Source organism: Dasypus novemcinctus, chromosome 2, assembly GCF_030445035.2.
Source record: "Dasypus novemcinctus isolate mDasNov1 chromosome 2, mDasNov1.1.hap2, whole genome shotgun sequence".
NCBI classification, from domain to species: domain Eukaryota; kingdom Metazoa; phylum Chordata; class Mammalia; order Cingulata; family Dasypodidae; genus Dasypus; species Dasypus novemcinctus.
Window position 1 is genome coordinate 163,494,805 of NC_080674.1, and position 26,010 is coordinate 163,520,814.

General features: G+C 41.1%; 1 protein-coding gene across 4 annotated transcripts in view; it reads left to right on the top strand.

The window, feature by feature from the left end:
• The window catches only part of GRIA1 (glutamate ionotropic receptor AMPA type subunit 1), a 341,795-nt gene that overhangs the window by 294,956 nt on the left and 20,829 nt on the right, over positions 1–26,010 (top strand). For all 4 annotated transcript variants that reach the window (XM_058281096.2, XM_058281089.2, XM_058281088.2 and 1 more), the window contains exon 13: positions 4,361–4,608. In XM_058281096.2, coding sequence (XP_058137079.1) covers positions 4,361–4,608 — 248 coding nt within the window. The remainder of the gene's footprint in view (positions 1–4,360; positions 4,609–26,010) is intronic.

A 26,010-nucleotide genomic window follows, 5' to 3' on the forward strand; every position in this document is an offset into this window, starting at 1 on the left:
AACTCAGAACATTTCTCAAGTTTCTGCAGATCACTGAGAAATCTACATCTCTACATTTGTAAAAGCTGCAAAGCCCCTGCATTGATTTAGATTCCTGTATATGCCAGATTGTGCCAAGTTCTCTGGGTGCTACAAAGATCTCACTGCAATTCTTCCCTCCCTGCTCCTGCAATGACCTTACAATTCAGTTAGTAATCCTTCAGAAACTGCTTAGGGACAAAGTCTGGACCTGATGCCCTTTGTGTCCCCTCCTTTCTCACAGCAGGAGCTCAGTGTTTGTTGACTGCTGAATAAGTAGATAGTATATGGAAAAAATAGCTGGAATAGGAGGTCCAATAAACAGTTCTAGGAGAAAGTGAAGATGTGGAGCAGGCACATCTCTGGAGGTGGCAGAGATGTGTTTTGGCAAGGGGCAGTGATCAAAGGAGTTCACAAGCACAAACTTTAGGATCAGCCAGCCAGGGCTGCAGACCCTGGCTCCATCCCTTACTCATTCTATAGCATTTATCCTCTTTGACACCATTTCCCCATCTATAAAATGAGGATAATAGGATCTATCTCAAAGAACTTATCTCAAAGCTGTTATGAGATTAAAAGAGAGGAAGGCATCGGAAATACAAAGGAGAACAAAGAACAATGAATAGTTGTTCCATTTACCTCTAGGGTTATAGGGAGGAATAGGCATTTGGAAGCCATCTTGAAGAAGAGGTGGGAATTGCAGCCTCACTGGGTAGAACTGAAAACTTTCTAGACTTCATAAAACCAGGTCAGTCTGGGGTAGGCAAAATATATTCTAGGCAAAGGGACAACTTGACCAAGTGGCCAGAATCAGGAAGGTGCCTATAGTTCACTAGACTTTGAACATGTTCATCCCTGGAATTGAACAATCAGTACATGGAACTACCATGTATTGATCAAATCAAAATAATAAACAATTGCTTCTGTTTGCTGAGCACTTACTTTGAAGAGGTCTTGTACTAGGAACACTCTGCATGAATTATCTCATTTGGTTCTCTCATTAGAGATGAGTTAGGGATTATTGTCTCCATTTTATAGATGTAGCTCGGGTCTAAGCCTAAAGTCACACAGCTAATAAGTAAGAAAGCAGAATAGAGACCCAAGTTCCTGTACTGCCTCAGACAAGAGTGTGGGGCTCCCATGCAGAACCCACCCTGACTTCTCACTGACACTTCACAGAGCAAACCCTAGGCCCTGGGTGAACACACTGTATGATATGCTGCAATTTCTTGATCATGGGCTCTTTGTTCTGCACAGTAGACAAGAAAAAGACCAAAGTCTCAACCACTGCCTTTCCAGCCCCCAGGGCTAAAATCATCCACTTTAAACACCTAGAACAAAAAGGAGGCTTTGAGGTCATAGCCTGAGCTCATTTTGGAGAGGGATCATACTTGCTTAAGCCCAGCCAGTTAGTAGAAAAGCCTCTTGTAATCTCATTACAATTCTCCCAAGTTTTAAGCCTGCAACAATAGTTTGATGAAAGTACCAATATTTGTCCATAAAGCCAATCCTATGTCCCATCCCCAGCAGATGCAATTAGGAAACCACCTGATTCACTTAACAATGCAATGATCTCACATATCTATATGGCAGATTATAATCCTCAAAGCACTTTCACATCCATGACCTCATTTATGCTTTACCTGTGATGTAACGTGGAACAGGGATTATTGCATTCATTTTGTGGATAAGAAATTCAGATTCAGGGAATGCATGATGCAAGTGTCAGGGATGGGTACAAAATCTCTTTCCTAATTAAAACCCACTGAACCTCTTGTCACTGAACCGCCTAATTGAGTGGTATCATTAACTGATAAACATTTGAGTTCAACTGTCTACCATACCCTAACAGGACTTTGATGGGTGAGAGACAAGGCACCTACCACCCCTATCAGGAGGAAGAGGGATGGTAAGACAAAAATTCTACCCCAGTCTCTGAAAAATTTAACCTTTAGTCCCATGGCAGCCCAGACCTTTTTGGTAGCCCCAACCTAGAGTCACTTAATCCTCCACTGACAGTTTAATTAAGAAGTGTGAAGGGCTGTGGGAGCCTCAGATGATAGGAGAGATCCAAGAACAAATACCCTGAGTATGCTTCAAGTCTTCCCTGCCACTCATCCTACCTTCACATTCCTAGAGATTAGATTTTCCTGCTCATCTGCTCTGAGCGGCTATGAGCACAGCCTTAGTGTTTGGGGCACTGGGGTGATGCTGGGAGGACATATTAATTTTCTGTATCCTGTTGCCCAGAGGGCTCTTCAGCTCTGCCTGTCAGCAGCCCAGTTCCCTGCTGTGTCCACCCTGTCAGGTCAAATTGCATCTTGCAATTGCCCTGCTGCTTGTTTTGTCGGTTTCATGCCTGGAAAATCATCTGTGAATCTGGTCACAGCTGAATTTACACATTCCCTGTTTCTAGAGAGAGAATATTAAATAATATTGTAGATACTATAATTGCTTCTGGGTACTTTCTCCTCTTACCTTGGAATCCTCTCTCCCTTTTCTCCTTTCTTCTTTTTCATATTGATATTGCTTGTCATACAAAGAACCAAGATATTTCAAGCTAGCAAAGGCCTTAAAAATTACCATGCCTGAGCTCCTTATGGCACAGGTGGGGAAACTAAGGCAAAGGGATATTCCAAAGACCAAACCATGAGTCAGAAATAGATCTAAGAAGCCTCTTCACTCCTAGTCCAATGTACTTTCCATATTGCAAACCATACTCTGAAACAAATGATCTCATATCTAGTTACAGACTTTTAAACAATTAAGACCAGATCTTCCCAATACTTCCCTGAAATTCCCTTAAGACCTAGAAATTTCCTGGGCCCCATATATCTCTTTAGATCAGTTGGCTCAACTGACAACTTAATTTTATATCAATATCTTGTCAACACTTGATGTTGATATCAAAGAAATAAACCTGATATTTGTGCAGAGAGAAATGATATGTAATATGTAAAATGAATTATTTTATGTAGAACAATAATTTATGCCAAATAAATTTGTAATCTATATATATTGACCAATAAATTATATATGTTGTATGGCTTTAGTGGTGACTGTCTTTAAAACAATAGTCTCTTATGTGTGTTTAGCACATATCCATTTACAAGGCACTTTCAAAAGCCCAACTCCAGAAGCCCAAAAATACATCTACCTCTTGGAGAAATAGGCCCTTTGGAAATGAGCATATTAGATTAGAGGGTTAAACTGTGGTTCTGGTCCATGAGCCCTAAGGACCTACTATGTGCAAGGTACTCCTTTAGATTCATTGATGGACCCAAAGAAGGGGCAGGCAGCTCCTGCTCTCCTGGAGCTTTGAAATACTTGAAACCTACACACAAGAAGAATTCCAGCAGCCTAGCCTGGCCATCCAGTGAGTCACCCAGATAATGCTCTACAGAATATCAGCCCTTACAGTACTCTCTATAAAAGTGAAGGTCACACAGGCCATCTGGACCAGAATCACCTGGGGGTATTTCTGGGAAAGATTTATTCTAGGTTCTGCCCCAGACCTGCTCAATCAGAGTCTCTTAAAATCAGAGCCAGAGAGTCTGCATTTTTATAACCTCTGTACACAATTAAGGTGCCACTAGAATTTTAGAACTATTGCCCTCGGAAATGAGGTGGTCTCAAAATAATGTAGGATGTGTTCTGGTCTGTGTAGTGATGGATAGGATTTGGGTGGACAGATACAGCATATCCAATGATGTAAACTGCCTAAGCAAAGTCGCAAAGGAAGGAAGGTCCAACATGAGTGCAGGAGGAAATTAAGAAAGGAGTTTGGCTCAATATGAAAGTTTTTGAAATATCGCAGTATATGGTCTTGAGTTATTAGCTTTATCAGATAATTTACATTCTAAGGTCAGGTCTTGTAATCTGGGATGACTGGAACTTGTCACCCAGGAGCCAGAAATTCTGCAGCATTGTCTCCCAATAATGAAATCATACTCTATTCAAAATCAATGTTCCACATCTTCTGGCCTGTACAAATGTGGTCTTATTGAACAATAGCTAGGCTCTTTAATGTCTTTAAAAGCCAGTGAGGGACCCAGTTTCTTGACTTTCCCCATATTTGGGATGAATATAATTATCAGCAATAATTAAAAGATTCTGAGCTCTTCTTTTCATTCTGTATTTGCAAGATATTTGTACTTTGGAGCCTACTGGTACTAATTAGAGCCTCTTATTTTGCAATCACTCATAATTTGTTTCTTCCTGAGCTAATCTCACTCATGAATGTGTGATCAAGCTGTACTCAGCTCTTCATTAGCGTGTATGCCAACCCCAGTTCCAAGCACAGCCAGCACTTAATTCTGGCTTTACTTATGTCCCCTGCTAGAGGTCTAAAATCGCCGTCTTTGAGAAGATGTGGACATACATGAAGTCAGCAGAACCATCCGTTTTTGTACGGACCACAGAGGAGGGGATGATCCGAGTAAGGAAATCCAAGGGCAAATATGCCTACCTCCTGGAATCCACCATGAATGAATACATTGAGCAGCGGAAACCCTGTGACACCATGAAGGTGGGAGGTAACTTGGATTCCAAAGGCTATGGCATTGCAACACCCAAGGGGTCCGCACTGAGGTAAGTAGCTGAGATTGGTGTCCTTGGTACTCGCTCTCCCCTTCCTATCTCAGGAATGAAGATGCTGTGTCTGCCACATGGCACCAGTACCTCAATGTGAGCTGTCAAGAGGCCCCTTCTTCAACGCCTTTGGGCCTGGAAGATTCCAGCCACCTGAGACCTTCATGCCTGAGGTTGGAATTTGACCCAGGGGCCTCAGCTTGCTCCACTGTTGCTGCCTGTGTGTTCTTCCTCTCAGCTCACCTTGTCCCTCCAAGTGTGTTAAGTCAGTGAACCTTGTGTTTTTGTCACTTGATCTGTAACCCCTCATCCTTTACCAGATAGCCCTGCATCCAAGTAGGCCACAAGCAGGGTTCACCAGCCACATGGATTCTTTGATAAAAGGTGGTAATATTTGTCTCAAAAGAAACATAAACACATTGTCCAAATGAAAAATCAAGTAGCTTGAGTCCTGAGACTGTGGCAGTGAAAACAGACAAAGCATTCAGCGTAATGAATGGTAGCACCTACTCCCAGACCCTGATTCCTTTAGCAAAATACAGGTAATTCAGCAAAGAATCAAAGTAGGCTTTACTTTCAGATAAAGAAGCTCTTTGTTTCATTCTAAGCACCAAAGATAAGATGGAGTCCTACAGATTTGGAGTTAGACGACCTATACTTAATACTAGGATTTACTGGTGACTGTCTTATGGAGGATAAGACGCACCATCTTCCTATCCCAGGGGTCATGCTAAGGCTGGTAGATATCCCAGCCTTAGCATGACCCCCAGGATGACCTCTATCTCCAGGACAGTTATTCATTTCAATAATATTGGGTACCAGCATCATTCCAGACACTAGGCACTACATTCTTGCAGGGGAGACAGACATTAAACAGTTGATTATTGTTGGATGTCTCATGAAAATTATGACAATTACAATGATAGTCTTTAAAAGGGGACCTAGAGAATATCTACTTCTAGGAATATGGCAGAACAAAACTCCCACTATAAAACACCTAGATATGCTGGATAAAATATAACAAATAACTTTTTAAAAGAAATAAATCTCTGGGGCCAAAAAGGAAAGATGAAATCCAAATCAGTTGAAAGCAGCAGCTGATTTTTCTGGGGCTGCCATAAGCAGAGCAGTTATAGTTACATGACAATTTATATGTGCAAGAATCAGAAGTACAACTAAAGACATAAAAACAAATTTTTAAAAGAAAAAAAAGACATCATCATGAAACATCAGACATACTTGGAAAAATATCAGTTAGAACTCACAAATAAAAAACATATAGTCAATGATATGAAATCTCAATGGCAGTATCAAATAGCAAATTAAACAAAGTTGAAGACAGAATTAGTGAACATAAAAGAAAATCTGATAAAATTTCCCAGAAAGTCATGTAAAGAGGTAAAGAGATTAAAAAATATAACAAAGTTAACAAGAGACATCAATGTGCACCTGCTATGAATTCCAGTTGGAGACAAGAGAATGGAGTAGAGGCAATATTTGAATGGAATTTTTTCCATAATTTGTGAAAGACACAAAACCTCAGATTTAGGAATTGTGAGTCCCAAATAGGATAAATATATGAAAATCACCAGTTTCCTTACTTGAAATTGCAGAACAGAAAATGAGAAGACTTATCTATGGATGTTTTTTCCCAAGCAGGAATCGTGCAGATTAATAGGAGTTGACTAGATGAAATGAGGAGAGGGGAATAGAAGAGCAGTCCGCAGAGGGAACAGTATGTGAAAAGTCTCTAAGGCAAGAAACCATGGGACAGATGATTAACTAAAAGAAGCTAAGTGCTCATGAAACACAGGTAATAAAGGGGAGTAAAGCTTGAACTAACATTGGAGAATAGGAAGAATTTTGTGAAATATTTTTGTCCTTATTCTACAAGCAATGAGAACATATTGAATAATTTTCAGTATCATTGGGAAATTAGGGGAATAAAGATATCTTTAGGAATGTAGACATAATTGAATGTTACGGTCTGGTGTTTACCAGAAGAACTTAGAATATTCTTAGTACAAGTTTAGGCCAAATTTGAAGGGGACTTAGCAGACAGTTCTTGTCAAAAGGAGATTTTTATCTCATCAATTCATAGAAGATCACCCTAGAAAGGTTCATAGTAGAGAATGAGTTCTTAAAGTCACAGAAATATCAATGATGCTGCAGTATTACACTTTGCTAAAGGTTTTATTAGTCAGGGACATCATTTGATCTAAATATTTGGATGTAAACTTAAGAAATGAGACCAGAGAGGTGATATGGTTTGTCCAGTCGATAAAGTACTCCCATCACCCCACCCCATATACAGGTGCCTGCCCCATATACAGGATGACAACTCAGCAAATATTGTATGTCTGAGTAACATGTACCTAAAACTCAGGTCATCTGACACACAGTTCAAATGATCTTCCACTATAATAAAAGCCACCATTTAGTGCATGTCTACAATATGCCATAAACTGTGGTACATTCTGACATGCATTATCTCATATAATCCTCACAATGTCCTTATGAATTACAATTATCCCCATTTTACAGGTGAGGAAACAGAGGCACAGAGTTAGGTTATCTGACCATGTTGACACACTTAATAAGGAAGAAACCAGGATTCAAGCCCAGGCAATCTGACTCCAGAACCCATGGCTATGACTTATACTATACTGGGTTTTAACACTGATGGCACTATTAAAAACAGGAGATTGGACTTAGGCCAGGTTCTTTGTATCTTTTCACATGGGCCAAACAATGACTACCAACTCAGTAATTAAAAAGCAGATTTCTGGAACCTAAAGCATACATTCAACACTCTGGAGGCAAAGACAATAATAAACTTTAACAGTCTACTTCAAATAATAATAACACTGCTTTTAGGAGGTTTGTGTGTCCAAAGTTCCTTTCCAAAATAAATGTTAAATGTAATTCAACTCTGTAATTTAAAAAAAACTTAATTCTACTGTTTAAATCTCTGTAAACAGCATAACAAGCTATTTAGTTTGAGAAAGAGATGGAAAGGAACATGTTCCCAATACAGATCACTGGCAGCAAATATGCAAGTCAAGAATCCCCACCTAATGGTCATGTGCACCTAGCCCTCTCACCATGCTCCTTTCTGAAAAACATCCTAAGAGAGGCCATGAGTTTCTGGCCTGGGAAAATCCCTCTTCCTTCTATGGGATTCTACATCTCATCTCTACATTAAAAGCACTGCTGTTTACCAATCAAAAGTATAGAGGTTCCTTGAAGTGTACCATTGAGAAACAGTTCCAAAAAAAACCATACATACCCTGCCCCACTCTACACACACATATACCTACTCCACTAGTCAGGTTTCCACCCACATCACTCTGCCTCATGCACGTCAAATGGGGTCAACCCATCAAATCCTGATAGAATACTTCAAATGAAGGGTCATGGCAAACTAAGTGCCACAGCACACTATGTGCATGCTCCAACAAGCTTAGACACTGGGATCTGATCCCAGGAAACCATTCTGCATGACAGAGGTGGAAAATTAGGAGAGTAAAGGGACAGCCTGTGTTTCCTCTGGTCCCATTAACAAGGGGATTGTATGTACTTAAAGATGATTTGGCAAAGGAAATCAATTTTGTCTTCAAACTATTTAGGATCATAGAAAATACTGCAGCCATTCACAAGGCTGTAGAATCCTTAGGAGGGTTTATACTACAGAAACTTGCTCCAGTACACCCCAGGCATTGTTACAAACTTCTCTTCTGTCCTGGAAAAGGGGACTTTTGCTGTCCTCACAGGCAACTGTTCTCAAGGCTTAATCCCTGTGCCTGACTCGAGAAAGGATCTTCCTGGACAGTCTTCCACCACTTACTCTCCATAAAGCCAGACCTCACCACACCTGCATGACATTTGCTCCCTTCCTTCCTGTGCAGAACAAGCTCCAGGTTCCTCTGAGGTAGATCACCCACCCCTGTCTCAGAAGGTCAGAGCACTGATACCGAAGGCCCAAATGTTCTTCGAAGACTTGCCAATTCTGCTTGGCAGAAGCCACTCCATGGTCTCCATGGGGTGTTAAAAAGCCGTGTTAGCGACAGAATGTGGATTTTTTTTTGGCTTTTCTGCTCTGGGAACAAATATTCTGATGAAGCAAGGCAGTTTGATGCTTGATTTTCCATTTGGACAGGTGGTGTTTCTTTGAAACAGATGCTGTTTGTTGGCTGTGACTGCATGTTGGGGTTGAGAAAGGGCCTGGGTTATGTTTCAGAAGCCCTTAGGTTGTGGATAAAGACCAACACAGCCAATGCCAGTCACTAGGGAAAGGAAATTGGTGAATCCACTAATTATGATCTATTGGCCCTTTCATTGCCAGCTGAAAGTATCTGTTGGTCTAAATTGAAGCCTCCTTTCTTTATGCTGATGAATACTCCCTTCAGAGAGAGACAACATACTCAAATTTCCTAAGGGGGCATGGCTCATGTTTTACACACCAAAGAAAGAATCCACACCAGGTTGGTCTTAGTTAAGATCTCAGTTAATGATTCTCCTTCATATACCATCTACCAGGAGGAGGTGAATGGATTTGCTAAGAGTTATATACCCTAATTGGGACATTGGTCTAAGTCTGGTCTTTAACTGTGACTGTGATTACACGGGGTCTTCTCTGGTCTCTGGTCTCTGTGATCATGAAGTGTTTGTCTTCTGTCATGTGTCTTGTCCATGCCAGATGTACGGGCCAAGGGGACAGGAGCAAAGTGTGGCTTCATCCTGAAGCCTAAGGGGTGATTGGCACCCAGGAGTGTCTGAGAGCCACTCCCTGTGCTTTCCATTGAGCTTCCCAGATATCTTCCTGAATGTCTTCTACACACAAAGCACTGTGCACAAAACTTCAGGTAGCAGAGGTGACAGATGTGCAAGCTCAATCCCTAAGTAAAATATAACCAAGTACAGGGCATGAGCTGAATTACAAAGATACCTATTATTCAATAAAAGAGTTAGAAATCTGAAAAGGGGAAGGACCAACATTTGAATGGAAGGATTTGTAAAGGCAGAGGTCACATTGGAGAAAGTCATTGAAGAATTGTAATAGAGAAGTAGGGAGAGTCTGCTCTAGATGGGAGGGACAGAGTGTACAAAGCAGAAATGGGCAAACATGGGGCTCATGCTCAGGAACAGCAAGGAGTCCAACTTAAATAGAAAATGCTTTAATAAATAGGAGGGATTGGTCATGGCCATATCATGGAGGATCTCAATTTGACACTTTACTTTTGATTCAGTGTCAGTGGAGGCCACTGAAGACCACTGATAGGGAAGGGACCATGACCAGACAGGCTCCAGAAGAATACCCTGGCAGTGGTGTGCAAAGTGAATCAGAGAGAGGAGGACAGTGTCATGTAGAAAGCCACTGTAGTCATCCTAGAAGGAGGGAACAAGCATGGTCACACCTGATAATGGGATGGGGACAGATGGGAGAAGTGGTGGTCTCTAAGTTAGTCACCAATCATTATTTGCACTTTATGGTTGTGTAGTTTAGGGAAGAAGTTTGTTGTGTGAGCTTTCTCGGGGACTTTTGTGCTTCTGATGCCTAAAGCTTGACCAGGTACTGACTGATTCTGGCAAGTACAGAAAATGGGCAAATTTAATGCTACCCCCTCCATTTTACTTCTGGGGTCATCATTGGGAAGGATACAGCCTTTGCAGCACCCACAAGCATCACGGAGACTGCCTATACACCCCCTTTCCCACTTCCTGCTGCATTGCCTATATCTTGCCTGTGTCTCGTATGGACATAAGCTCAAGACCTTTCATCAATATTTCAGTCTCACCGGCATTCCTATTAAATACACTTTCTCTCCTCACACAACCCTATGCTGGAAAACATTTACCAAGAACTGCTTGTCTATATTGGCATCTAGCTAAGGGAAGGAGGGGAGGCTAAAGTTATGACTTAGGAAGATTGGTCACAAGGATTTTGTAGGCAGGGCTTTCACTTTCAGAGATTGAGGGTCTCCTAGTTGCTGACGCCACCCGGGGATCATGTGGCAGGACTCTATCGTCAAGTAAATTCAGTGTGCCTTTCCTGCACGCCTCTGCTCTGCCCAATGCTGATCTGAGGAGGCCTTTAGAAGAGTTCTCCTCTTCAGAGAACCACATTAAGCCAGAAAATAACTGGAAAACAAATAAGCAAATGCTGTTTTGTGTGGTGGTGAAGCTATTGCTGTAGATTTCCCAACCTCAGTGTGTGTCAAAATTCTCTGGGGAAGCTGGTTAAAAATGCCCCTTCCCAGGCACTGCTTCATGGGATTCCGAATCTGCAGAACAAGCACGGGGTCTGGGACTGTGATTTCAGTGAGTCTCCCAGGTTATTCTGTTATAAGTAGAACTCGGTCCACTCTGAGAAAAAATGAGAGAAGGTCAGGGAAGAGAGATGTGCAAGGGGTCTAAGGACATGAGGCAGCAGCTCCAAAGAGAAGGAAGATTAATATAATGGGAGGGAAACAGCATGGAATAGTGTCAGCAGCACACTCCGTGAGGTCAGACAACTTCAGTTCAAGCACCAGGCCATTCCTTTACCAGCAGCAAGCTGATATATCTTTGTGAGCCTCAGTGTCCTTATGTATAAAATGGGAATGATAATTCATTATAGTTGCTTTAAAGATTCAATGAAATAGCATATTTAAAGTGACTGTCGCACAGAGGGTATTCATTTCACTCCCATCCTCTTCCCATAAGACCTATCAAAAAAGTCTTTGAGCCAAATAATTTATTTTTCCTTTGTGAAACCAACACGGTTAATCAGAAGTGCACATGGGACTGACCCTACTCCCACTCACCCCCCCTACAATGACTGCATTAGAAAGAAAATGTCTCTCTCTCAGAACAATTTGTGGTCCTCCCCCATAAAGCATGAGCACAAAAATAAAACCCTGATATTTCTTTTACTTTCCCTCCCACCCTCACAAGTAACAGCCTCTCTTCCCATAGTATAGTCCTGGTGCAGGGCACACTGCTGAGGATAAATACAGTTTGTCCCAGGGAGATGACAGTCCCTTTCAATTGGCCCTTGCATCCTGATGGGTAACCAAGGATGCTTGTTGTCATGGTAACCCCATGAACTCTGTCACCCAGGTCAGACCTGGCCAGGGATAAAGCCCTCTGAGCTGAAAGGCTAGATTCACTTGCATCCTCAGAAGAGCTGGAAATGAAAGGAAGGAGGGTAGGGGAAAAAGAGGGAGAAAGAAAAAAAGAGAGGGAATGAGGAAGGGGCAGAGAGAGAAGGGGGGTGTGTGTGTGTGTCTGTGAGTGTGGATATTTGAACAGAGACTGGAGGTTTGCCAAAAAAGAGATGCACCAATATAGCAGCTTCTCGGGTCAGTACACTTGAACTGGATTATAGAGAGTACTGGGAAATCCTCCTAGGAGCGTGGGTGCTGCAGGGCAGTGCAATAATCCAGGCGGGGTTGACAAGGGCTGAATTTAGGATTTTAGTCCTAGTGATGATAAAACTTATTGTTGACATTTCTTGAGCACTTACTTGTCCCACGCACCTCTAAGAAGTATTTCATGTTCATTACCTTATGTAATCCTAACAACCACCTTGTGAAAGCAAGTATTGTTTTCATCCTCATCTTCAGGTAAGTAAACTGAGGCATAGTGAGGGTCCAGAACATGCCCAAGGTTACTTGACAGGGAAATGACAGAGCTGGATTTCCAACCCAGGCAGTCTGATTCCAGTCTTAACCTTTAGGCAAAGATGCTTTCTCAAGGATGCAAGGGAAATTGTGAGGAAAGAGTGATTATTCAGAGAATAAAGATTATTTAATTCCCTCCCACCCCCAGTGTGCACGCACACTGTTGAGTCCTGCCTCACCATTCTACAAATAAGAAAACTGAGGTTCCACATGCTGTCAGCTCTGCCTGAATTCCCTGGGGAATTCTTGCCTCCCATTCTGCACCGATCGGATTTGTGGGGCACATGTATCCTCCTCTCAGGATCAGGAGGGGTACCACAGGTCGATTTCATTAACAAATTACCAAAAAATGGAAAAAGAATGCATTCAATACAAATAAAAGTTCCCCTATTTGCCTGAGACAGATTGAACCAAAAACATTCCTGAAAAGTTTTATTTTCCCCAAACCTCTTTTATTTCCTTTTAGCAATGCAAAGCAGATAATCCTAGGTTGCTGGTACCATAGCGTGGGGGGTGAGCAGATAGGACCAACCTGGGTTCCCTGTGCACCTACTCTGTGCTGGGCTATGCATTTTGTGCTTTGTGGATGTCCCAGTGTTAATCTTTCCCTTGCCTTTTGAGTAGGTATTTTGATTTCATCGCACAGGTTAGGAAACTAAGATTCAGAATGGTGGCATTTTCCCCAGGTTCTCACAGTGATTTATGGGTTAGAGCTTGAGTACGAGCCCTACCTCCAAAACCCTCAGTTTTTTCACAAATGACTGCCTTTGCCACCTCTTCTGGAATCCTAAAGCATCCAGGAAAAACACCAGGGAAATGAGACATCAGGTTGCCTCCACATCTGAAACACGCTGTCCTAAAACACTAGCCTAGGCTGGAGCTCCATGGTGGGGATTTGTTTTGGAGAATCCTGGTGGAATCACGAAGACAAATGTACATTCACTCTTGTGAGAGCTTTGCTTTATCATGCCTGGTTGAGAAGCTTATAAACAGCAAAGCAACTCATTAAGGGGGGGGGGGGTGGCAAGGATGGATATGGAGAACAACATGGGAAATGAATAGTCCTTACCTCAGTGAGAACAGCAGCCCAGTGCTGGCTGTGATTTGCCCGCCTGAGGACTGCTTTCTCCTGCTGATATACAAATTATAGGCTGCTTTCTTTTAAGAGGCTCTTTCTGTCAAAAATAGCATCTCTTTTTTTTCCTCCTCTCCCTCTCATCAGCAACTTTATTTCAGACGTGCTGGGTCTTTTGCCTTTTCGAAGAAGACAACTGCTATAATTAAAAGGCCAGACCAGGAAAGAGGAAGTCTGGATTCCCATCCCAGCTCTGCCACTCAGAGCTGTGAGTAGTGGGAAGCAAATACGCTTTGGTGTTAGTCCTGAGTTCAAATCCTACTTCCCACCTTTATAACCTGTGTGATCTTGTGAAAATAGTGAGCAGCAGCATGGAACTGATGGTTAGACTGGATATGTATCCCAGGTCTGCCACTTAAAATACAAGCCTCTTGGACAAGTTACTTCACCTCTTTATGCCTCAGTTTCCCCAAATGTAAAAACTAGAGGTAACATTAGCATTTTTTTTGGTCTTGTTAAATTATTAAATGACATAATACAAAGTGCTTAGCACGTGGTAGAGTAACTAATGGGTTATGACTATTATTATTTAATCTCTCTTGGCTAATTTTTTTCATCTTCCAAATGGGGATCATACCATAAATTTCATAGGATTTTGGGAATAAAATGAATCACTTATAAAGATTTGAGGGTACATAAGTTCTACAATATGAATCCCTTTTCACACCCCTTCCCCCACTTCTCCTTTCACTTTCTGCTTCTCCTTGGCACTCACCAGCTATTCTGTCTGGGATCCGACCCAAATTGGTGACTGCCTTCTCTTGATCAAACCAGACTCTGCTGCTTTTCATTGCAATGCAGCAGAAATTTCAGGATACCAGGAAATAGAAATGTTAAACTGTACAGTTGTATTCCTATTAAAATCAGTACCCAAATGTGGAGCCAATAGCACAGTGCTCCCATCCATATACCCAGAGGTAAAAAGCTCCTGATGTGTCTGAGCAGAGAGCTTGGTCTCCAGGCTGCCTTCTATTGAGCCCCAAGTTGAGTCCCTGTAGAGAAATTCTGGGTTCCAGTAACATTTAACGAGTTGCCCCAGGGGGGTGAGATCATGGTTCATTATCACATGGAATCAGCCTCTTCCTCAGGGGGAGAGTGCCAAGGCCCAGGTGAATCCTTAACCAAAGTAAGACTTGCTCCAACCAGATAGCAGAAGTAAGTCTGCAGAGTCCCCAAACAAAAAAAAAAAGTCAGATAAGGAATGTACATATATTATTCGTCCTTCCTCAGTATAAACATCTAGCAGAAAAATAGCATAGTGACCTCTTATTATATTCTCTATTCCCATGGGAATGATATTTATTCCCTTGTAGTGGTGTTAAAAAAAAATTCATAGCAGTAATCAAGCTAGGCCCTTTGTGGACCCACAAACATTACAATTTCTCCCCACTCCTGTGGCTTTCCTCTTATTGTTTCCTTTTCCTTCCCATTTGTATTTCAAGGTATAGTTGAATAAGGCAGGAGCCTACTGTCTCACAGACCCCGACAGAGAATTTAGTGCATAGAAAAACCCTACTGATTGCCTGTTGTCACAAGAAGACCAAGGATTAGTTTTATTTATTTGTTGCTTTCTGGTGGAAGGTCATTTAATAATTTTGGTTCGGATATTTCAAGTGTGAGGAATCAAATAGGTGGTTAGATACACACATTTAAGTTTCAGGAAAGAGGCTGGAGCTTGTGAGGTAGCAGCATATATGTTATCTTAGCTTCCTAGGTCTGCTGCAACAAATTAACACAAACTGGATGACTGAAAAGAAATTTATATGCTCACAGTTCTAGGAGCTAGACATCCAAAACCAAGGTGTCAACAGAGCATGCTTTCCCTGAAGTCTCTAGGAAAGAATCTGTCCCATGCCTCTCTCCTAGCTTCTGGTTGTAGACAATCCTTGGCATCCCTTAGTGTTCCTTGGCATTCCTTGCCTTGTACACACATCACTCCAATCTCTGCCCCCATTTTCACATGGCATTCTCCCCTCTGTCTGTGTCACTTCTCATTTTATAAGGACATCAGTTATTTTGGATTAGGGCCCACCCTAATTCATTACGACCTCATCTAAACTTTATTACATCTGCAAAGACCCTATATTTTGGGGGAACACAATTTTAACCCATAATAGGAATGTTGCCAAATCTTCTGAGTTTTCAGAAGACACTAGTAATCTCAATGTTTATGTGAACTATCCAAATTTAGTTGTAATCACATTTAAGAGGAAAGGAAGGAAAAAATACACAACTCAGTAACAACTAACACCACTATAAAGGAGTAAGAAAGTACCATTAAAATAAATAAGAAAGAGGGAGCAAGACAGAGAGAGAGAAAGAGACAGAGAGAAAGAAAATAGATAATAGAGAAAGTGAGAAAGCAAGAAAGCAAAAAAGCAAGCAGGCACAGTGAGAAAACCATGCAGGAAGGGGTTAATATCTTACCTTACGGTGAGAGTTTCAGAAAGTTCTAGTAGGAGGCAGCAGTCCCTGAGCCAGCAGGCCTTGAACCCAGTAGGGGAGAATTCTACCAGCAAGATGGGAGAAAGGCATTGCAGGTACAAGACACAGCAAGCATACAGTACAAGAGTGGAGTGGGGGGAGGGCAATTCATGCATTTTTTTTCAATCTTTTTTATTGCTGTTTTCAGCAGGGAATCATTTCCTCAAACAAAATCCTTCATGGAATCCCCTTATAAAAGACAGATCTAAGAGGAGCTGTTGAAGCAAGAGATGAGGGGCCGGAGGTGGAAAGAGGAAGGGAGAGGAGAGTGAGACCTAGAGACACAGTTTCAGGCTGGAGGAGAAAGACCACAAAGACCAGAGTTTGCCTCGCTTCCTCAGGGCACATTCTCTGTTACTGGGGAAGATAATTCCCGCATTTTGAGCCTGTGGACTTTGAAGTCCACACGAAAATAATGGTCCTGCTGGCCCACCCAGCAGCCTATTCACATTGACATCTGCTTTTCAACGGCCAATCCTTGGAACTGGTCCAGCTTTTTTTCCTTTTGTTGAACCAGATGTGGCCAAGATGTGGCCAGTGGGCTGACTCTTATCCTGAATGGTGTTTCCACTGCTTCTGTTAATTGTGAGGAGGCCTTCTTCCATTCCCTCTGCTGTCTTTTGTCAGGCATCTCCCAAGGTGTCTGACACAGACCTGCCTGCCTGCTGCTGCTGACAAATGGTTCTGCATTATAGGAGCAGATGTGGTTTACTGTGAACTGCAAATGAACTGTTGACACCGGCTTCTCACACAGTGAGGTGGGCTGGGTATCAGACGTGCCTTCTAAATGCTGTCTGCAGAATTCCTGCTGGAGAGCCAGATTCACGTCCCATCCTGGTCCCTAAACTGCAGAGATGCTCTTAATCATAGGTACCTAAGAAAACTATGGGGTCAGAAATATGTATTTGCCATGTAAAACTAGTGTTCAGTTTCTTGGGTCTCAAGTAGACCTCTGTTTTATAACAAACATCTCAGGAATTTGAAATCACTCACTGGTCCAAGAGATGTTTCCTGAGCAACCACTGTGTTAGGTGTTTTTCCAGGCACAGGGTCCCTGCCATGAGAGAGTTTTCAGTCTGGTCGGAGGAGCAGACAATGGGTGATGGAATGACGAGTTTGCTGGGATGTAGGGTACATGTACCATGGCACCAGAAAAGGAAGGTCTGGTCCATCCTGCATGGGGTCATTTGCAGAGAACAATATCCATTACAAGCTTATAAGATGAATAGGGCTCCACAGAGCAGCAATGTATGCCAAGGAAAACCTGTGTCAATACACCGAGGTGTGATTTCAGTGAAGCTTCTCATCCAGCTACCTTGCCTTTGTCCAGAATTAATCTTCTGAAAGCACTTCACATCTGTCACCTTATTTGATCTTCACTCTACAGGGAGCAGGGGTAGGATCATGGAATTATTCCCATTTTATAAATGAGAAAGCTGAGGTACATTTAGGGTGACCCTGTGTTTGTTTTGCCTGGGATTCAGGGCATCCCCAGGGTACAGGACTTTCAATGCTAAAACTCGGAGAGTCCCAGCCAAACTGGGACAATTTGGCCACCCTAGGTACAGTTACATGGCTTGCCCTGAACTTGAACAGAGATGAATGAGGGGCTCAAATCAGACCTCCAGACTCTTTCCTCCATCCCATACTAGAATGATTAAGAGAGCGTTCCATATGTGCTTTTTGTGCACTTAAAAAAAATTCCTGTTTTGTTTTTTAGAGTCAGAGACCAAAAACAAAGCCTCTGTCTTCTGGCTGACTCACTGCCTCACCAACATTCCTTCTCATAAGATCATAGAACTGCCTGTTTCTTGAGTATACCCAAGAGGGAAAACCTTTGAAACAGTTAAAGGGAGCTTTGATCCTACCTGCATTCTTTAAGGGGACTTGGGGATGTTCACATTTTAATTGAAGCTCCCCATGAACTCAAGGTTTCCTTCTGCTTGGTCATTGTTAACCTCTCCCACTTTCTTCACCATCCCAAGCTACTGGGTCAGCAGAGTCCTATGGACTCAGCATTCTGTCCAGTCAGTCTTTACCTTTGATGGACCCCACAGCCAATGATGTCATAAACAGGTCTAAAGACTGAAGGGGCTTTGGGGCCACTGTCCAAAAGGGACATGATTAAGAGAGTGCTGTCTAGGACCCAGGTTCACAAACACCCAGTCCTCTTCTAGATTCAACCACCTTTCCCATGGTCACAACATGGCAGATAAGCTTTGGTTTTTGTTGAGGCTCTGGCCCCCTCACGGGGGTGGGTGGGGCCTTGGTAGAGAGCAGAAACACCCATCCAGAGGTTTCTCTACAAGACCCTCAGAAGTGGTTATACCATCTTCCACAGGCTGACAAGAGGGGCTACCACAGCCTGGCCCGCTTAGCAGAAGTGCAAAGGGAAAGAGGAGGTGACGGACCTTCTCCACATATGAAGGAACTGGGACTCTGAACCCTCAGTCCCCATGGAAAGAAGAGCTGGAAGGACTGTGTTCACTTGTGCAATAACCTTTAATCTAGCATCTTTAACTCCCACCCTTCACAGTCCACCAAAAATATTTGTAAAGGCTTTATCTGTATAACAATCTATTTTTTATCACAAGTAGTTTGTTCAAAGTTTTTCATGTAAAGGTTGTGTGTCATCTGTACTTAAAACCAAAAATGTTTTTAAATCTCATTTATCAATAGCCACACTCCCCCTTCCTGAGGTTAGATGATTAGGTCCTTGAAATCTCTTCCCCTGGAAGTCCAGGGTTCTCAGACTGTAGATGTCATGGACTAACACAATGTCAAACCAAAAATGGTGGGGTGGGGCATTTTGCAGTGTCTTGCCATTGGAAAGACATTAAAAGAAACAAAAATTACCATCTCTCATTAACAATTTAGTAAGGGACTATGTTAGCACTAAAAAAAGAAGGAAAGAAGTAATTACACATAAAGGGCTGTCCTTTAAATGGAAAATTTCGACTTTCTGAAAATGTGCAACAAAACCCTTGTCTTTCCTCCTTTTATACATCAGTCAAAAACTTCATCACAAATTGGCCTGTCTCATTTGACCAGCATTTTAGAAACCACTGATTGAATCCCAATGTTTTACCTGGCTCATGAATTCCCTCTGTTATTCCTGACAAAGAGTTGCCCCAGGAACAGTGTCCCACCAAATCGTTACTTTTCGGGACAATGCTTTTTTATGCAAGATAGCTCTAAGATTTCCAAAGTTTGCCATCATATTGAGTAGAAATCTGTGTCCCTGTGGCTCTCTCCCTGATCTACCTTCTGGATTTCAGAGAATAAATCTAATTCTTCTGCTGACAACCAACCCCAAGTTTCCAAGTAAGCCTTGTTTACTTTACAGTAACCCATTGTCTCATTATCCCTGGATCCAGGGTAAAAAATTTTGACCTTGTCTGTTCCTCTCATGAGTCTTTATAATGGTTGAGATGTATATATATTTACTTAGGACTTACAAAATTATTTGCTCTCTGCTATATATAGACAGGCTGCTGAGGCCTTTCCCTGCTTAAAAACCTTCCGTTTTCCCTTGCCTATAGATAAAATGTTGATCTCTTTGCATAGCATTCAAAGATTTTCATAATTTGAACTCAGTCAGCTGTTCTAACCTCATATCCCAAAAGCCCCCCTCATCATGGCCACACCCCCCAAGTCCTATGCATCCAAGCTCCGGGCTTCTTGTTTCATTTTGCCCTTTTTCACAGAATATTTCTTGAAGGTTTTTTAACTCCCACCCACTATCAGAATTAACCTCTTTCCTTTGTGGTACTTCCATAGCCCTTTATTTTAAACTTGATACTATAAAACCTGTGAACTTTTGAGAAACTTTGTCTCCCTCACTTGACTGTAGTAGATTCCTTAAAGGATAAGGCCTATAATCTATTTAACTCTTTATTCCTACTAAGTACCTAACTCAATGTTTGAAACTTAATTGGCCCTAATAAATATTTGGAGAGTTGACCTGAAAATACCAACTCTTTCCCCCAAAGGCTTTCTCTTACTCTAGTTGAAGACCAAGAGTAATGCACATAAAACAGTAGTCAACAATACAATGATTCAAATGCTAGATGGCAGGGAAGTTTTAAGGAAAGATCAATGAGCAATCAAGTGTTAAAGAAAAATGCAAAGAAAACACAGGGCAGGGCAACCAAGTCTTAGGAGAGAAGTTAAGAAAAAGAGCAAAATTCAAAAAAATAGTAATGGGGAGGGGGGTTATGTGAGAACCCTGTATTTTCTGCATGATTTTTCTGTAAACCTATAACTTCTCTGATTTAAAAAAAATTATATTAATAAAGCAGAGCATTACCAATAATGTGTGTGTGGGGGGGAGGGGAATGTAAATACACAGAAGCCAACAGAAACGCACAGGTTGGAGACTGCTTAGCAGTATTGTCTAATTAAAACTGAAGCTGACTTTGGAAGAAGAGGGACAAAGCTTATCAATGCAGACTAGGTGCAAATTCCAAGGTTCATTTCACCCAGCACTGCATAGATGCTAGAATTGTGGGCAATTATTTCAGAATTGAAGCCTGAAATTTAATTCCTTATCCTTTCATAAGTTGAGGCTCAATGAAAACCATTTGAAATACTTCCCTGGGCTGATTTTTCAAACTTTAATTTCTCCCTAAGTATATAAAAATTGAGCTTCTTCACAACAGCAAGGTTGAATACAGGAAACGTTAATTTGTAGAAGTTCAGCCTGGAGACCATCTCTACAGAGTTCCAAGTCCACCATCCCCAAGATTTCTAAAGATAACTCATTGATTCAGATGTTTCCCTGGACCTGTCACTTTCTGTGTCTGAAGGTTAGGACTTGGGCATTTGAGGCTTCCTTCTGCCCATTGGCCATCTCGGGAAATAAATGTCAGGTACGCCATCGTGTCAGGGGTTACAGACCTGGCTGCAACCTCCAGTGACCCAGTACTCCCTTGTGCTGAACAGCTCTGCACCTGAGGACTGTTTGGATGCCTATAATGCTGCCAAATTAGGACCATTCCAGATTCTTTTACTTTTTTCTCTTCTCTCAGTGTTAAACATAGGAGTTAGCATAAGAAAAGTTCACTAGAAGTTTGCTCAATCAAATAAGTAATTGTCATAACCATCAGTAATTGTCATAACCATCAGTATTTTATAAAATCTTTGCTAATGGTTCTTATAGTTGTTATTTTATTCAGATTATAGACATGAGTTTATATCTCCAGCCTAAACATCCCTTTTGGCCTCCATGTTCATGTCTTCCTGGAAGACTAACATCTCTCCACATATCTTATAGACAACTTAAACTTAGCACATCTAATGCTGAACTCTTGAGTTTCTCCCCAGACTATCTCTTTTAGTTTCTCTCATTTCCACATATGGTTACCTCCACATTCTCAAGGGAGAAATCAACTTTTCTCTCTCTCTCTCCCTCCCTCCTTCCCTTCCTTCCTTTCTCCCTCCTTCCCTTCACCACCACCAATCCATCAGTCAATCCTGTCCCTCCTAATTCAGAACGTATCCTATGTTTCTAACTTCTCTCCTTTCTAACCCATAATCAATTCTTGCCTGAGTTCCTACAGCAGCCTTCTAACTGGCTTCTGCATTTCCCCACTTGTCCTCCTTCAGTTCTCTTTCCTTCCTGCAGCAAGTGAACTTTATAAAGATAAAACAGATCTTATCTTTTTCTGGTTCAGACCCTCCAGTCTCAGAATAAAAGCCTCAGGGCCCTCAAGGCCCCTGCAAGCCTTTGGTATTATTCTTCCTGGAATGGGGTCTCTTCTTCTCCAACCCTACCCCATTTTCCCACATATGGCTTCCTTTCCTCCTACTAGTCTCAGCTTAAATGTCATCTCTTCAGTTTCTTCTTTTCTGACTACTTCTGGCATCTTCTATCACTTCACCCTCTGTTTCCTTCATAGCACTTAGCATTTCTATTTATTGTCTGTTTCTCCAATTAGACTATCAGCCCCACTAAGGCAGAGACCATGTCTGTCTTATGTCTCAGTGCATACTCAGAATCTCACACAGAGCTGGCACATGGGAGCTGCTCAACTATCTTCATGGTTATTAAAGTGAGTTTATGACCAAGTATTTATCATCTCCTCCTATTGGTCATAGTTCTGCCCCTTAGGACTATGCTCTGAATTCTCTATGTCAGCTATTCAGATATTTGAAGGGAGTTCTAACGTCTGCCCTGAATCATACCTCCCTTAGCATTATTCCACTTCTGTGAGGGTTCTGCATCTCTCCACATCATTCTGTGATTCTTCTCTTGACACACTAATTTGTGAACATTCTTTAAAATTATTGTCCAGTATTGAGCACAATACTCAAAAGGAAATGATACAGCACATAGAAGGAGAAGACCATTACCTCAGTATGAATCTTATACCTCTATTAGTGACATACATACACACAATTATACATATGTAATTAGCAACAGCATACTTGTGAAACTATGCTTGTGAAACTAAAATCACCTCCTACTCATTTTCACCTAGGCTTTTCTTTAAGGTATATAAAGCTAACCTTAATTAGCAACAATCTTTAAAGAATCTCCAATTAAGCACAGTAGGCAAATGACTTCCACGTTCAAGAGAAAGAATAAAGTATCAGAAAATAAGGTCATCTAAGAATTTTTCTAGTCTCTAAACCACTTCCAGGCAAAATCTAGGTCTCAATCCATATTTTGTAGCATCTTTAACTATTCCACATGTCTGATCCTAAATAAGTTAGAGCTGGTGAATATTTGTTAAGCTATTATGGACCTAGCACAGTTTGTGATCCCCATTTTACAAATGGGAATCCAAAGTTTAGAGAAGCGTATCCACTTACCCAAAGCCACATGGTAAGTGGCAGTTGAAAAGAGTAAAGATAGGACCTCAGGTCTCCTCACTCCAAGTCAGGTGCTCAGTTCCATGATAATGACAGTGATACTAATATTGTGACTAGTATTGTAATGTCATAGTAGTAGTAGCTAAGTTTTTCACATGAAACAATTCACTGATAGCCCACTCAACAATTTTGTGTTGGAATTTCTATTATCCCATTTCACAGGTGAAGAGATTGAGGCTCAGAGGACTAACATGAGTGATCCAGGGTTAATCGTAGCTAGTCAGGGTGGAGCTATCCCTGGAGATGGCCCTGACAAAGATTGGGAATCTGAGGCCATGAAAGACAGGCAGAGGACTAGATCATTTGGGAAAAAAAAGTTGTAACAAAAGTAATTCCACTTGCCCAGAGTACTAAGATATTCCTAGAAGACTTTTATTTTAACAAATCAATTTTATTGGTTCATATTGGTTCATATTAATAAAGTATAAATCCATCCAAAGTGCACAATCAATGGTATTCAGTGTAATCACATCTTTGTGCATTCATCACTTCAGTCCTTCATAGGGCACTTTCATTATTCCAGTTATAATAATAAACAAAAAATAAACAAAATTCATCACCTCCCAACCTCTCTATTCTTCCCCTGCCATACATAGCTGCCATTCTCTTTCCTTTAGTATATTTGTATTTATATTTTGTAAAAACAGTCTTATTTTTGCAATATCACCCTTATTCGTGTTTTACATGAGGTTTTACTATCATATACAGTACCATATTACAGTTTTTAACTTTCCTTCTAGTACTTTACATGACTGTAGACTTTCCCTTTCACCTACTGGCATACCCATTCAATAGTCACTGCTAGTTACAAACACCATGATATGCTCTCACCCTTTCTGTTCATTTCCAAAGTTGTACAAACAACATTTATACCAATTCTGCACAGATTAAACCTCAGCTTTCTGTTCTCTAACCTCATTGTTTTCTGGTAACCTATATTCTAATTATTAACTCCATGAGTTTACACAATATATTTAGTTCCTGATAGTGCAATCATTCAGTATTTATCCTTTTGCATCTGGCTTCCTTCACTCAATATAATGTCCTCCAGGTTCATCCATGTTGTCATATGCTTCGCAACTTGATTTCTTCTTACCGCTGCATAATATTCCATCATTTGCATACACCACAGTTTGTTTATCCATTCTTCAGTTGATGGACACCTGGGTTGTTTCCAACTTTTAGCAATTGTGAATATGATGTTCCTAATGCCACTATGAACATCAGTGTGCAGATGTCTGTTTGTGTCTCTGCTCTCAGTTCTTCTGGGTATATACCTAGTAATGGTATTGCCAGATCACATGGCAAGTCTATACTCAACTTCCTTAGGAACTGCCAAACAGTCCTCCACAGTGACTGTACCATTCTGCATTCCCATCAACAGTAGATAAGTATTCCTATCTCTCTACATCCTCTCCAACATTTACAGTTTTCCAACTTTTTAATAGTAGCCACTCTAATAGGTATGAAATATCTCATTGTAGTTTTGATTTGCATTTCCCTAATCATTAGTGATGTTGAACATTTTTTCATGTGTTTTTCCCTGAAGACTTTTTGAGTTATAACTTCTTCTGTTTTTATTTGTTTTTAAATCAGTGTCTTATTTGCTTATTGAGGCATTCTTCATAAGTCAGTAGAACTCACTTTTTTTGTAATCTCCATTTTTTAAAAAACATTACAGGCAGTAAGATTAGCTTTATACAGGACCCATAATGATAATATTTCCTTAGGTCCAGAAAAACTAGCTGTTTTTACTAATAGTAAGATTGTATTCCTTTGCTAATCAGTTGTAACCCAAGTTTAAAGTTCTTCCCAAAAATGTGTTCTTTGTTGAAATAACAATAATGACAAGAATAAATAACATGCTACTAAAGTTGGACCTCGTGGGTCACACTCTGTCAATAAGGCACATGAGCACCAGCTTGAAGGAAACTAGGTAAACTCCACTTGAACTTTAGGAAAGAAAATAAACTATTCCATCTGACTCTTAGTAAGTTGCTCCTTGGCAAAGATGATGAAAATAACAAAACTAGGTAGGCCCCACTTGTGGCCAATTAAAAGGCCTTATTTTTTCCACAGCCTCTTCTAATTGGCTGTGGGCTAGTCATTGCTTGCCCAGGAGAGGTTCTCACCAGCCTGAGGGGAAATGAGAAAGATAAGGAGTATGTCTAAAGTCATTCAACCTAAAGGACTTCCTTTATTCTCAAACCTTGTCCTTCCTGTTTCTTTGATTTATATGTGTATTTACTTTTCTATCCTGTCTGCACATCCTTTTTTGTCTCATTAAAAAGGAAAAGGAGGAGGAAGGGAGGAGGAAAGGCAAGGCCTGCTTCGCTGCCGTCAGTGTTGTTAATTAGCATCTTAGCAAAGAGCCTGCGAAGAGTCTTCTCTACACTTTTCTTATTTGCTGCTTTTGTGGACTTGGAGAATGAGATCCATGGGTGTTAAAACTGTGCAAAACGAAAGTTTTTTTAAAGGACTGAATAAAAGGGAAAAAAGACTCATGTGAACACCAAAGAGGGCTTGCCAATGAATATAGTACCCTATCCCCGATCCCTGGAAGCCAGTCAGACGTAGTGTGACAAGCATGGACTTCAGTCACACAGGGCTATTAGGATCTTAGGAAGTTATTTGTCTGTAGAATGGAAGTAGTAGTAATATGCCAACCTCATAGAGATATGAGGATTAAGTGAAGTAAGTCATGTAAAATGCATAGTACAATGCCTGGCCTATAATAGTCCCTCAATAAATACTCACTTTGGTTCTTTTATGTTATGTTCCAGAGAGGTCAGTTTCTCAAACAGCTGAGTTCCAGACACATAAGGTGATAGTGCATTTAGGTTTTATTCAACGCCCATTCATTTGCTCATTCGTTGGTTTATTAGACTTAAAAAAAAAAAAAAAAAAAAAAAAAGTATTTCTAAAGCTCCTACACCACATGGAGCATCCTATTACTAAATATTGTGGAGAGAGGTCTAAAAACACAAAGACTTCATCTCTGCCCCAGAGAACTTACAGTCTACTTTAGACGACCTACCTAACATGTAAATCAGTAGAACCTTACCTTATAACATAGCGATCAGAATCAAATTTAGAGAATCGTCTGGGAAGGGGGACATTTTTAGGTGAAATTTAATTTCCAGCCAGTACCTTCATTCACCTGATTGTGAGATGATGAGCTCACCACATAGGACATAATCTTCTCCCACATTTCCCGCTGTAGGGCTCATTCCATGAGAATTA